This window comes from Homarus americanus, unplaced genomic scaffold (genome assembly GCF_018991925.1).
Source record: "Homarus americanus isolate GMGI-L3 unplaced genomic scaffold, GMGI_Hamer_2.0 scaffold39675, whole genome shotgun sequence".
Taxonomy (NCBI): Eukaryota; Metazoa; Arthropoda; class Malacostraca; order Decapoda; family Nephropidae; genus Homarus; species Homarus americanus.
In genome coordinates this window covers 13,092,888-13,107,151 of record NW_024736071.1, presented here as the reverse complement: position 1 = coordinate 13,107,151, position 14,264 = coordinate 13,092,888, and the positions used below count along the sequence as shown (strand labels likewise).

Sequence of the window (14,264 nt, the reverse complement as noted above, 5' to 3'; positions counted from 1 at the left end):
TAAATTCAAAACTATAAGCAATAGTAAAACCCTAGTATTGTCAGCTACTGCGACATAAATACTGTGGCTAATCCGTGCTAAGATCAAATAAATGAAGAAAAAACGGCACGCCTCCTTCCTTATACATCAATTGCTTTTAATACGTTTCATGACAAAAAAAAAGGCAGTTGCTGGTTTTAGGATTATGAGTCCAATGTTTGCCAAGAACTTATTTCCTAGCTTGATATTTTACATTCTGGGAAAATGTGAAAAAAAAACCGGTGTTCTATCTGCAATCCTAACATCGCAAATGTTATCCTTTAATTCCCCTCTTAGCAAACTTGTCAACACTAAAGGCAGAGATACATAAAAATGCTTCATCTGTGACTTGCTCATTGAAGGTGTCGTATGTACACTGTTCGAGCAGTAGGGAGGACTCGCAAATATTTGAAATAACAATTTCGAGACGGCGTATAGACATTTACAGTATATATTTCTCAGAGAAAGTTTCAAGAGGTGGAGCTTATGAGGAAGGAATTTACAAGATTTGACTAAAGTTATTAAATCCCAGTGTTGTGTAGCAGTTCAGTGTTGAAGTCTGCAGACTTAAATTGGGATGTATCTTAAATTTAGACATTTGTTTTACAAATATCAAATGATACGAAAATGCCCGATTTATATGTACAAAAAACTATTACTGATAATTTATGGCAGTACTTGAAGTGCAGCCATGTATTGAGTTACCGTGTGGCTAGTATAATGACAACAAGGTGGCCGGCATGGTATATGCAATAGCCTATAAAAGCATACTGTATGTATTTAGTGAAACATTTTTGTTATTTTTGATTGTTCTATGTTATGTTAATTAGATTTGCCCTTTCAATATGTTTTTCCTAGCAACATTAGCACTTTTGATATCAGCAAAAATGGTGGTAGGCAATGAATTAACATGGCAGTTCTGACACACAAACCAGCATCAAAGTACTATTATTATTGTATTGGCATTAATATTAAACGCTATCAATAAGTTGTATGGCAGTGAATAAGGCATTTTGCCTGAAATTTTTGAACTAGAGTAACTAAGCCATATTTGAATAATATGATGGTAAAGTGTTAGGGTGTTGAGCAAAGGCAGGCTGCAGGCGAGGGGGTGCGAAACCCAAGGGTGTTGGCCTGAGCTGCCACCGCTGATGCGCATGAGACCCTGATGGACAGCCTGCAGCACCTAAGTCTGCTGGCTCTCTACCAGATACACTCATACAACCACAGCAAGATTTAGAGGGTGGTGTGGCTCAACAGCAGTTGCAGGGTTGCTCATGAATGTGGCAGACAGACTGACGCTGCTGCGGCTGTCGCTGCTGTTGCTGTTCCTGCAACTGCTGCTGCTGCAACTGATGTTGCTGTAATTGCTGTTGTTGCAACTGTTGCTGTTGTTGTTGCAACTGTTGCTGCTGTTGATACTGTTGCTGCTGTAATTGTTGTTCGTGCACCTGTTGCCCTGGTTGGTGATGGTGCACGTGGTGTTGCTGATGATGCAGTTGGTGTCGACTTGCCTGGATGCGGCCGCCCTCCTCATGCAGCGAGCAGCAGTGGAAGTCACACTCGGCCTGGTCGCCGGTGGGGGAGGCTCGGGTGCGGGGCTGCGGGGTGTGTGGGTGCCCGTACATACAGCACTCTGGAGTGTGGACGTGCACAGTGGCTGAATGTGACGAGTCCACGGATGACCCCTGGCGAGAAAGGCGCCCCACCACCGCCGCCGTCGCCCCAGGCCCGGTGCCCATGTAGGAACTCTTGATCTCGCTGTCGTGGTTTATCACAGTACCCTGCAATGTACCGGATACGTATCAATATACTTGGCAGTATACCACGCTTTCCTATGATGTCCTGCAAATCACCGCCTGTTGATCACAAGACCCAACTTTATACCATAAGCATAGCATCACTACCTGCAAGATAACAAATCACCATCACCTACAAAACAAGACAAAACTCTTGAGCAAGTGCAACATAACACATCACCATCATCTGCAATATAGCAATTCACCATAAACTGATACATAAGACATCAGAAGCATCTGAAAAGTAAAAGATCACCAACTGCCGACACATCACCATCACCTTCGACATGACACCATCAATCGCGACAAAGGACGTCACCATCAACTGCAATATATATATATATATATATATATATATATATATATATATATATATATATATATATATATATATATATATATATATATATATATATATATATATATATATATATATATATATATATATAATATATATATATATATATATATATATATATATATATATATATATATATATATATATATATATATACGGTCATTGCCACACAGCCAGATGAACAGCCGGATAGAAGGCTCTCACTTTGCTCAAGAGTTCTCTGTGATGGAAAGTATTTTGTGTTTTTTGTTCACCTGTGTTAGCAAAAGCTATTTCTTCACTCATCTCACCATTATACAATTTCTTTGAAATAGAAGTTGATATACTTTTGCTTTATTTGAAAAAAATATAAATTATACATTCTAATTATAATTTAATCACAAGGTGTTTAATGGTTCACAGGTTTATATTTAGATGAAAAACTTGTGTTTTTAAGTTTCTGGCTTATTTAAATGGTGGATACAAAATATATTATTTACGGTAACAAGCGTCCTGGTGGTTATTTGCTCAGATTTGTTAGTACAAAGTTAGTTACGTTATTTTAAGTACACTATTTGTTTGACTAGAATAAGAGCACTGTAACTGACTCTGTCGGTGAGACATCTCATAGCAGCCCTGAAATATGAAGCAATAGGTAGAGAGAAGATCTCATCCTCTTTGCTTACCAGAGACTCTTTATGTAAAGGTCATAAGTCAGATACTTTGCAGATGTCTAATAATATAAATGACAAACTAGAATTAATGACAAAACAAATTTCTCAATTAATTTAACTCAATAATTTATGAGGGACAAGTATTAATAATGATAAAAATATCTTGCAAATCAAAATTAATAAACAGGGTTGAATAGTAAATTGCAAGTGTTTTAGTGAGCTTTGCACAGTATCTTGTAGTCTTAATTGACCCATAAAATTTAGCAATACAGAAACCATAATGTTTTAATCTATGATTTGGTCTGTATGTTCAATATCCTCCTGCTTTAGGCACCTTGACAAGCTGTTTGAAATCTATTTAGCATGTCTTCCTGCCTTCAGCACTGAGTAGCATAGCAGTCAGATTCTGAACACTTGTCAATAACGTTTGCAACATCAACAGAATAATTCCGGATATTAGTTGGGCCATCAATAAAGGAAATAAATGACACTCGCTTGCACAAAGAAATATGAATGGGGAAAAACACATGAGGGATGACTCAACAAGATGCATAAGAGGAATAAAGGAATTAAATAAACAGGTAGAAATAAGCAGTAAATTATAAGTCAACACAAAAAGAGACAGATCAATAAAAATAAATGTCTGATATTTACTGGAGAAATGTGGATTTAGATAATAAACAGAACAAGAGTTAAAAAATATACAGCATCACATCAAGTGGTTATGCACGGTGAGGTGGCCATACAACACTGGTATAAAGGGTATACAGTCTATCTCTTTATCATTGTACAAAACTGGTTCCATGGAACCTGAAGGCAATCTGGTCAACCCTGCATGATTTTATTAATTAAAATCTAAAATGTTCACTGACTAGTAAACTAGTTTTAGTACGGAAACTTAGTGAAAGGCTTAAATCTGTTGAAGAAAAAATCTTTTAACTTTGCTCAAAAAGATATGATTTAATTTCAGCAAATATCCAATGTATTCATCATTTATTATCTGTCTCTAAGTTTTTCAGACATGCAGGTAATAATACTTTACATTACTCTTCAGTGAGACTCTAGACTTTGTTTTGGAGAGGTGAGATAGTGAAAACATGGTTTTGTTTCTTTAAACAATAATATCTTAGTACCTCTACTTCCATCACAATCTTCTGAACAGCATTCTAGCTAACCTAATGTTCACCTATTACTACTACTTTGTCTGGTAAGACGACAAGAGACAATCCAGCCACCTATATGAGTTATGACGTTGTATCACTGGACTTAGGTATCTTCCTCAGCAAACATCATTTATAATGGGTGTGGATAACCCAGTCTGTATTTCCTCCTTCGTCACGAGAAAACAAAACTGTTCAGTTGCAGGGTTAGTCTTGTGTCTAAGATGATGAACTATTACCGAGTAGTTTACCATCTTTCTTCCATTCCACTGAGGATAGTTTCTTGAAAAAGCTGAATGGAATGTTGACTCAAACACATATCTTCATATCGGTAGAACTTGGTCACCACATAGTCTCTTGAAGCTGGTATCTCGTGGCCGTCTTCATGTTAGTGACCACAGAGTATCATCCTATGTTTGTTTACAAGAAGGCTGGAAGTTTGTTGTCAAGTTGAATTCTTTCAGATGATGCCACAGATTCAGAACTGATCAATTTCCTAAATTTATGAACGAAGTCATAAAAAACTAACAATCTCTGCCTTTCCATAAACTGATCAAAGGTTAATACAAACATATATAGTGATAAATGACTTTGAATTGCTTTCCACTTTAAATACAAGCTTACATCTATAACGCCCGCCAGTAACGCTTACAAACACTCCATTTATTGTTTTTAAATCTGATAATAAGAGTAAAAAAAATACTATGAAAAATCTTCCAATAAATTTAAATATTTTCTTTCATAATAAATAGAAAAAAATATCAATTGTACAGCCATTCAAGATTCCTAAATTGTAAAAAATAATGTCCCGAAAAAATATATTTATTGTCTTATTCATAATACTATTTACTGTATACAAGATAAGGTTATTAATTATCACAGACATTCTCGGGTCACCAAGTTCTTTCCTCCTGCTTATAACTATCACACTGAATACCTGTAGAATTAAGTACTATTACCCTCATCAGAACGAATGTATACCTGCATCTCTTCGTTACATATCTAGTTTTTAAAACACACAAACCATATTCCAATTAGCCATCAATCTTTACAAAACATCTCTTGTAGCCACTTCAGACAAACTTCAGCTGACATGACTCACGTTAGATAAAGAGCTAACAGGAGTCGCAACAGTGATGACTATAAACTTAGTCAAAATGCTGAGGGACATTGCTAGATAATACCGAGCAATTTCACATGTTGCGGTGTAGTGTACATGTTACATAATGTGCCTAGTTCTTAGTAATTCTTTATGCACTCCACTATTATTGTATACACAATAATGCATCATGCTGATACTTCTGCCAATTGTTACGTTTTAAATGCAGGAAAGTGGCTTTCTTACCGTAGAACTCGGATACCTTCACACTGGTTACTCACCCAAGAGATTATGGTGTATCACTACGTAGAATTTTGCTCTGCTTCCGGCATTCAATGCGTTATGTACTTGATAAATGATGATTTAATGAATTCCACTAACTTCCAACATCCATCTAAGTTATTGGTTATACTCTGTCATAACCAATCAGTCATTACCCTTGGTAATAATAATAATAGAGGGATCACAGATACGGGCAGATAATTGCACTTACGTTTATTTGGCACAATTCCATACACTGGACTTATAATTTGCATGGATAGGTCAGTCACTCACATTCACGCCAGAGTACCGTAAGTTATAAGGGAGAGTTTGTCAACCTGGTGAATTAATCGTTTAGATCTATTAGGCCGGCCTGGAGTGCTCTTGTAGCAAACAGGTCCTCACCATTGATCACTTCCTTTACAGGATGTGTTAACTTGTCGCTGGACTTAACAAAAATCTCGGGGATTTGCACACACAGACCCGTAGCACTGGTAGGACTGTATGGCCCCTGATCTTAAGTCCGCGGAGCAGGAGGTCTTCTCTAACCCAAGGTCTAAAGCCCACTGGCTAAATTGGCTTTTTTTTGAGGCGTGAAATGATGAACAGTACACCACTGTCTCACTGACCTGCCCCCCCCCCCTACATGTCCCAGTTATGGCTGGCCGGTTACCTTATCTCTACCGTAAACAAACATTTGGGATGGGTTGTGCGGGAGGCCCAACGCAACCCATGACAATCGCCCCTACTAAGAAAAATTTTTCTCTTGGAGAATAAATTTTCACCACCTGTATACAATCAAGAGAATGCCTAGCCCAGACACACAATTCGACATTCACACTGTGGTGTGTGTGTAACACTAACACTGCAACGGAATGTAGTCGCCAATCGCCACTGAGGGAAAACCTCAACATTTACTTTTTTTTTTTTTGGCTGGAGGAAAACTCCGCGGCGAGGGTGACAATTCCCGAGCAATAGTTCATGCTAAGCGTAAGCACGCTACATTTACATTAGAGCAACATGTTGTGTGGTGTAGGGTATGTAGACATTGTTTAGGTGGCACAGGTGTTGTGTTATGTTCTCAAGTGTAGAAAGGTGTGAGAAAATTATACATAACATATGACGAGTCGCCAGACGCTTGGAGGCTCGAGTCGACTGGAGTCTAGACCAACTCCACACTCATTTGGGAAGGTGACCTCTCAATCAGTTGCTCTGGTTCCCCCACAAGTCGAGATAGGAGGTCAGCCCCCACATTCAGGCTGCCCTTGATGTACCGGAGGACGAAGTTGAACTGCTGGAGATACAGTACCCACCGCATCAGACGAGCATTTGCATTCTTAGATGGTCGGAGACTGGTGAGCGGCATGTGGTCTGTCTCCAACACAAACTCACCTCCGTAGAGATAGTAGTAGTACTTCTTTTGATGCCTTCCACCACTGCCAGAAGTTCCTTCTCGACCGTGCTGTAATTCCTCTCTGCAGGTTTCAACTTGCGACTGTGATACGCAACTGGAAAAACCTCGCCGTCTGCCTCTTGTAGTAGCACTGCGCCAACCCCATCCTGTGAAGCATCGGTCCGGAGGATGAAAGGCTCTTCCTTCCTCACCAGTTGAAGGATGGGTTGCTTGCATAGCAGGTTCTTGAGGGCACTGAAAGAATCCTCTTGTTCAGGTCCCCATTGCACCTTGTTAGATGCATGTTTCTTGAGCAGGTCAGATAAAGGGAGAGCCACCACGGCAAAGTTTGGGATGAAGTTCCGGTAGTACCCTACGAGGCCCAGAAATGACCTCACTTGTTTTTTTGTAGTGGGCCGTGGTGCATCTTGGACCTTTTTGATCTTCTCATTCTGACAGGTGCAGCGTCCTCCGCCGACAGTGTGCCCGAGGAACTGTACTGCAGCCTGACCGATCTCGCACTTGCTTGGTTTCACGGTCATGTTTTTTTGTTGGAACCTCCGGAACACCTCCTCTAAGAGTTCCAGGTGTTCCTCAAATGTTGCTGAATGGATTAACACATCGTCCACAAATGCCTCAACTCCCTTGATGCCGTTTAGGACTTGCCTCATGACACAGTTGAAGATGGCAGGGGAGTTTGTGAGACCAAAGGGAAGGACTCTGTACTGATAGAGACCCCCTGGCGTACCAAAGGCTGTGATCTGCCGACTCTTCGGGTCCAGTGGGATTTGGAAGAACCGCTTGGTCAGGTCAAGTTTGGTAAATAACTTGGAACCAGCTATTCTTGAAAAAATAGTTTTCTGATCACACATAGGTTCAGCATCCACCTGGGTAATGGCATTTACTCTCCGATAATCCCCACAGATCCTGACACCCCCATCCTTTCTTCGGACGACTACCATAGGACTACAGTATGGAGACGATGATTTCTCGATGATTCCCACTGCTTCCATTTCCCACATTGGTATAGGCTTTACCCGGACAGGTATATCAGTTCAATAGTGAGTCCGACCCAGGCAACTCCTGGCTTATCAGATGTCCTTGAAGGATGCACAGAGAGCCAACAATTCGTTCCTCTGCTGATAGATTCCGTTCACCAACGTCCAGAAACTCCACTCTGCGGGAGTGACAGGCCCATCCTCCTCACTGTCAGATCACTGTAAGGTACCCCCTGAATCACACTGGGAAGGCTCGTCCCTGTCTTCCCAGTGGAGATCAACTGACTGGAAGTACTTCTTCAGCATGTTGATGTGGAACTTCTTCGTCGAGATCCCACCTGACGATGTAAGTCGATCCGAGACACGCTCTGCAATGTCGATGGACCTTTCCACTGAGCCAGTATTATTGCACATCAGGGCAACAGAACCAGGCACTGATCACCTCTTGAAACAACGCTTGACCTTCCTTGTCATAGTAAGTCTTCTGGACCTCTTGAGCCTTTATCAGCTCTTGCTTTGTTGACAGGTTTCTGAGACGATCAGCTAAGTCAATGACATATGTATAAGTGGTCTTGACTTCCGATCTGACCTCATCATCCCCCAGTTCCAACCTGTAGTGGTCCCCGGACGGACCTGCCGTACATAAGCTCGAAGGAGACACCTTGAGCGAGCCTGGCGCCTCCGGCACGCGAACAGAAGGGCAATGAAGTACACTCAGGTTGTTCGGCCACCCTCCATACATTTCTCCAGGTCCCCATTAAACCTCAGAGTCTGCAAACATCGGGTGTTAGTGGTCTTTCTCATCGATAGCCACCGCATCAACTCCTCCATCATGGCAGAAGTAACCGTCTCTACTGAGGACTTGTTTGGGAATACCAACCCAGAAGATTTCCAACATGGCTTCTGCAACAGTCGTGGCCTCAATGTTCCTCAAGGCAGACAGCCTCGGGCCACCTCGTGCTAAAGTCCACCAAGGTGAGAATATACTCTGCCCATCGCTCGCCCTTGGGTTTATCGGCCCTACAATGTCCACCGCCACCTCAAAGGTCAGAGATCAGTGAGGCCAGTAGCAGGCGGAACTCGCCCTCGATCACTGGTTTCTGGCACACATAAGAGGACTAGCTGTGGATCTCTGGCCCATTTCAATAGAAGAATGCCAAATCGATGTATCAGTGTCTCTTTTTACCCCCTATGACTGAGCAGCAATGACCTAGCTTGAACAGGTACTTGAAAACAATAACTAGAACCGCAGTCGTTCAGAAGTCTCGTAGAGACGGTTCTTCATTAAACTCTGCCGATTCCAAATGTCTCCTGATGGTCCCAACTATCAAACTCTAAAATTAGCGATGTGTCAACCTCTTTGCTCTGGACGATATCCTGACTATTGATGAGACTGACGATGCAACAGCCAATGGGATGACTCTGAGGTTTGTTTCATTACCCCGAGGACTGCAGCAGCATTAATCATCAGCAGCACTCAGTTTGGGCTGCAGCACCCACTGCACAACTGTTTCTGCTCCTTGATAATCCCCATGATGAGATTGCATATAGGTCCCCATGACTGCTGCAGACCAACCTGAGAAGAAGAGGTGTCCACCTCAATCTTGGCCACTGGAACCGCTCTGAAAATCCATAATATCGAATAACTTAACACTTGGTGAGATGTCCACCAATTCCTTCCTGACACAGCTCGATGCCCCAATTATCCGCAGCATGGTGTCGCTGAACTCCTCCAACGTATCTAGGTTTAACATGAAAGGGTGACCCTCGAGAGGTTGGAGCAAGTGCTGTTATCAGTAGGGGTGTTGGGGTAGACTTGATTCGGTATGAGCCCTGTTTCAGTTGGGTATGACGATCGGCCTGCTGGAATGTCAGGGCCACCTCGCCCACAGTTTGAACAACTCGAGGCTTCCTGCTGCTGGTCTTTGTGGATTATTATTGCTGGCACCTTAATTGAGCCACGCAGGCTTCCTGCCGTCCATCGTGATTGCTGGTCCGCCAACTGTCCTGATACTGGGGCCCTGCTGTTTCTGTTGTCTTGTGGTTAAAGTCTGGTTATTTCCTGCCTTGGTGGGTTCTGGTGTTGCTTCGTAGAGGTCTTGACTTTGTTGGTTACCTCCGTCGACTTGTTCTGACCACCGCCTCCAGGGTGTACATGAAAGCGCTGAAATGATAACGGTTTATTGCCATTTCTCGACGTCCTAACTCATTAGTCTTGACGAGCCATGTCAAGGGACAAGACTCTTTCAAACTGCGCACCAGTAAGTTCTATAACCTTCCATGACTTGGTATCATCCTTCTATCCACTGAGCCACATAGTCTCTTAAACGATCCCGGAACTGTGCAGCTGTTCTGCATTTTTTCCAACATTGCCCTGTTGAACTGATGCCCACCGCCTAGTAGTCAGTCCATATGCCCGCAGCAGCAGACTTCATGTCAGGGAATTTATTTCAGGACGCTCTAGTCGTCGAAGTTAGTCCAAGCTTCCCCATCAAATAGACTCAGGAACCAAATTCCTTAATGCTGTCATCAGCTTCTGAGCTTTTGCGAGATGCTCAACCGGAAATGTACATTTATGGATCTGCCTCCTAAAGGTGGCATCTGGGGAATTCAAAAGTGACTTTGATGAGAATTTGGTTCCTTTCAAAGCCATGCTGGAACGCCTGCCTTTGTCTCTCTGTTCCAGCTTCTTTTCTTCCTTTTGAAAGTCTAGCTGTTAAGAGCTTCGTGCCTGCGTCGCTTGTATTCTCTTCCTAGCCTTCCAAGTGCGCAACCGCCTCAGCCCCTCCAGCCCGAGGTCACGGCTTCCCCAAAAGCCAAAAAGCTGATATGACATAGATAAAAGATGGCAACTACAGTAATATCCACGGTCTGCGTCCCTGTTCTGGCGCCAATTGTTACGTTTATAAATGAGTATTTCTACCGTAGAACCCTGATACTACACTGTTACCACCCGAGATTATAGTATCACCACGGAAATTTTGCCTGCTTCCGCATTCAATGCGTTATTTACTTGATACGATGATTTAATGAATCTCACCAACTTCCAAACATCCATCCAAGTTATTGGTTATACTTTGTTATAACCAATGAGTCACTCCTTGACAATAACAATACAGAGGATCACAGATACAAGACAGATGATTGCACACGTTTATTTGGCACACCCATACACTGACTTATAATTCCAGCATGATAGGTCAGTCACTCACATCCACGCCACAGTACCGCAAAGTTATAATAACCTGGTGAATTAATCGTTTAGATCTATTAGGCCGGCCTGGATTGCTCTTAGCAACAGGCTCATCGATCACTTCCTTTACAGGATGTGTTAACTTGTCGCTGGATTAACAAAAATCTGGGATTGCACACACAGACCGTACACTGGTGAGACCGTATGGCCCTGATCTTAAACCATGACAGGAGGCTTAGCCAAGGTCTAAGCCCATAACAAATTATCTTTTTGAGGTAATGATGAACAGTAACAACACTGTCCACTGGCCTGCCTCTCTGCTGCGTTCCAGCCAGCCGCCTATCAAAGATTTGGGAGACACTGATACATGAACCAAAGGAAATAGCTTTCTATGAACAACCTGATGACACACACACACACACACACACACACACACACACACACACACACACACACACACACACATCTAGTATCAATGTTCTGAGGTGGTCTCAGTACTGAGATAACTTGAGTTTGTTTAGAAACTGAATTGAACCATACAAAACGTTTTACCAATCTTGCCAGAAGAAAAGGAATCTTAGTATATTGTATATTTGACTTATCAGATATTATATGCAGTTTGTATGTCAGAACCTGAAATTTTATAATTTAGATTTTAGTTATTATTTGTTGATTCTATGTTATAAAGCATATATATATATATATATATATATATATATATATATATATATATCTTGATTAAAGAAAGACTACATTGCTTGATTCTTTCATATCGAAAGAAAAAACTTTGATTGTATGAGTAAAGCCCCAAGACAATCCTCTCCTGGGCCCTTTTATCCTTAGGTCACCGTTGACAGTCAGTCAGTTTTAAGTCAAATACACTGAAGATAAAATTATCATCAAATTACAGTAATATACATTTTTTATTCTGTCACCCTGCCCGCCATCTCATCAATGCGCTGATGAAAGAAAGTGTAGACAATGAGTTCGGACTCTGTTTCCATAGAATAGTTTTCATCTCTTTAAACAATAAATAATATCTAACAATCTGTTGTTATATTATAAAAAACCTTGTAATTATCTATCTAGCAAATCGTATTTATACCCTGTAATTGAGATTTCCTGACAATGACTCAAAACGACTCCAATTATAAAATCATGCACTGCAACTGGCCACTGCAAAGAAAGCACAAAAAATCTGCTATAATTAATTAACCAACTTTAGTCCATGATCCACCAATCACAACTCCACTCAACAGGCTAATGCTAAGAGAGGAGAATTGAGTCACTAGGCATCCACCGCATTAACCTGATGATAACTGAGGATCACCAACACCTACCTCTCAGTAAGGAATATATATAGATCATTTAACATTTCATTTTTCGTCAATTTTCTTTGCTCATACAATTTGACATTTAAATATTATTTTCATCTCACCCGACACTGCAGAGACCACCTATATCAGCGAGATCTAGAAAACTAGAGATGTATTTGAATTATGAGTCCAAATTAATCTATTGCACTAAGAATATTACTAATATATCCCATAGAACGAATGTCTGAATAATTACTAATTAAAAATTTATGCTAAATACTGAGACATTTGAAATGTTTGAGGTCGTTCAGTCTTTGTTTACTATATAGAATATTCTATATCTGCCTGACTGACCACTTCCGCCTAATGGCCTCCAATGTAATGAGAGGCTGTTTATGACCTGAAGGTAGTTTTGATATGTTATGTGAGGCCAGATGGTACAGGGAAGTTGATGGGCATATCTTTCAGGCCTCAACAAAGGTTTTATGCATTCGAATCTTAGAAGGTCCGGCAACCCCTGGTTTCAAAGGATGGTCTCCTATAAGCTGGGTGCTGTGGATCTTATTTAAGTAACCATGTGACTTCACCTGTTAAATTCAAGATGTCTCCATTTGATATTGCATCTCATCCAGGTTAGATGGTGCCATTTGACGAGCAAGTCAGTCAAGAAAATGAAAACGAGGTGTTGTATTATTAATCCGATTTACCCAGTTTGGTTGGGGGAGACTTGATCATTGCCACTATGGTAGAGCACGCTTATGACGCCATGAGATGCTTAACTATGATAATTTTGGTGGCATCCCTAGATAGTCTCCAGGCTTTGTTTATGAGGCCAGGTTCAGAAGAAATGATGTAGGCCATGTAATGTTAGGCACTGAGTCTATTCTACCGTATCTACAGTAATGGACAACAAAATTCATGCCAAATGTGCCGTAAATGTTTAGGAGGAGTTTGTTCAAGAGGATGTGGTCTAAATCTGCAAGCCCCATTACTAGCGAGAAGGGTATCCACAAGAATTGAAGTCTCTTTCTCTGACGATGTGAAGCTGATGTCCTGGTTACTTCTGCCCAGTCCTAAGACATCATGACAGGGATGGTTTATTGCTAACGAGTGGCTATGACGTTTCAAATAAAGAATGTCATCAAGATAGAGTTTGGTAGCCTGCATATCCAAAAGTTATTTTGCTGGGCAGCAGTAATGTCTTTTAGCATTGAAGATACGTTTTGTTCCCAGAGTGATGCTGATGATTTTTCCGAATATTTGTAAAATTTTTAATTCTAACTAAAATCCATCATTTTCAGTCATTAAGTATATATTCACTAATGTTACTTTCACCGTCGTCGACACTTTTAAGGATAAAGACAGAGAGCAGCATAATAGAGAGTTACAAATGTTTACCAACAGTATAGTGTACAAGTAATCACTATCTCTATAGTTAGTGTAAATAGTTACACAGCACAGAGGTAAATCACATCCGCACATTGTGTTCGAAGGAATGAAACCACGTTAAAAAATATTTCTAACTCTAAAAACTATTATAGATATATGAACTTATATATAGAATTCAAGAGAGGAATTTTATGATAGCTGATAAACCGTCATCTGCTGGATACAAGGAATTAATATATATAATGACTGAAAATGCTGATTAAAGAATAAAATTTACTTAACTTCACCACCGATAGGTTCATAGCCGCTTGTTTGGTCGGTCATCTCACATGCACTGTTGTTACACTGCATCATCTTGGAATATATCTAATATGCTCCAGGTTGTCGTAGAACTCCCCTATTTATATATATATATATATATATATATATATATATATATATATATATATATATATATATATATATATATATATATATATATATATATATATATATATATACTGTATTATATCTCATTCATATGGGTAAAGTATAACTTATATACATTAGGTTAATTCTTGTTTACTTGCCATAGTTTTCTTTGACAAGGAAAGTTTATATAATACGTAAATTGGAAACGTTATTTGA

The 14,264-nt window shown here is 40.5% G+C and overlaps 1 protein-coding gene across 6 annotated transcripts in view; it reads right to left on the bottom strand.

Moving 5' to 3' along the window:
* The window catches only part of LOC121871795, a 127,320-nt gene that overhangs the window by 15,499 nt on the left and 97,557 nt on the right, over positions 1-14,264 (bottom strand). For 4 of the 6 annotated variants that reach the window (XM_042374285.1, XM_042374284.1, XM_042374282.1 and 1 more), the window contains one exon: positions 1,470-1,802. The exons of 1 other annotated variant lie outside the window; for it this stretch is intronic. In XM_042374285.1, the coding sequence (XP_042230219.1) occupies positions 1,470-1,802 (333 nt within the window). The remainder of the gene's footprint in view (positions 1-1,469; positions 1,803-14,264) is intronic. One more of the 6 variants, XM_042374283.1, reaches the window with a different exon arrangement.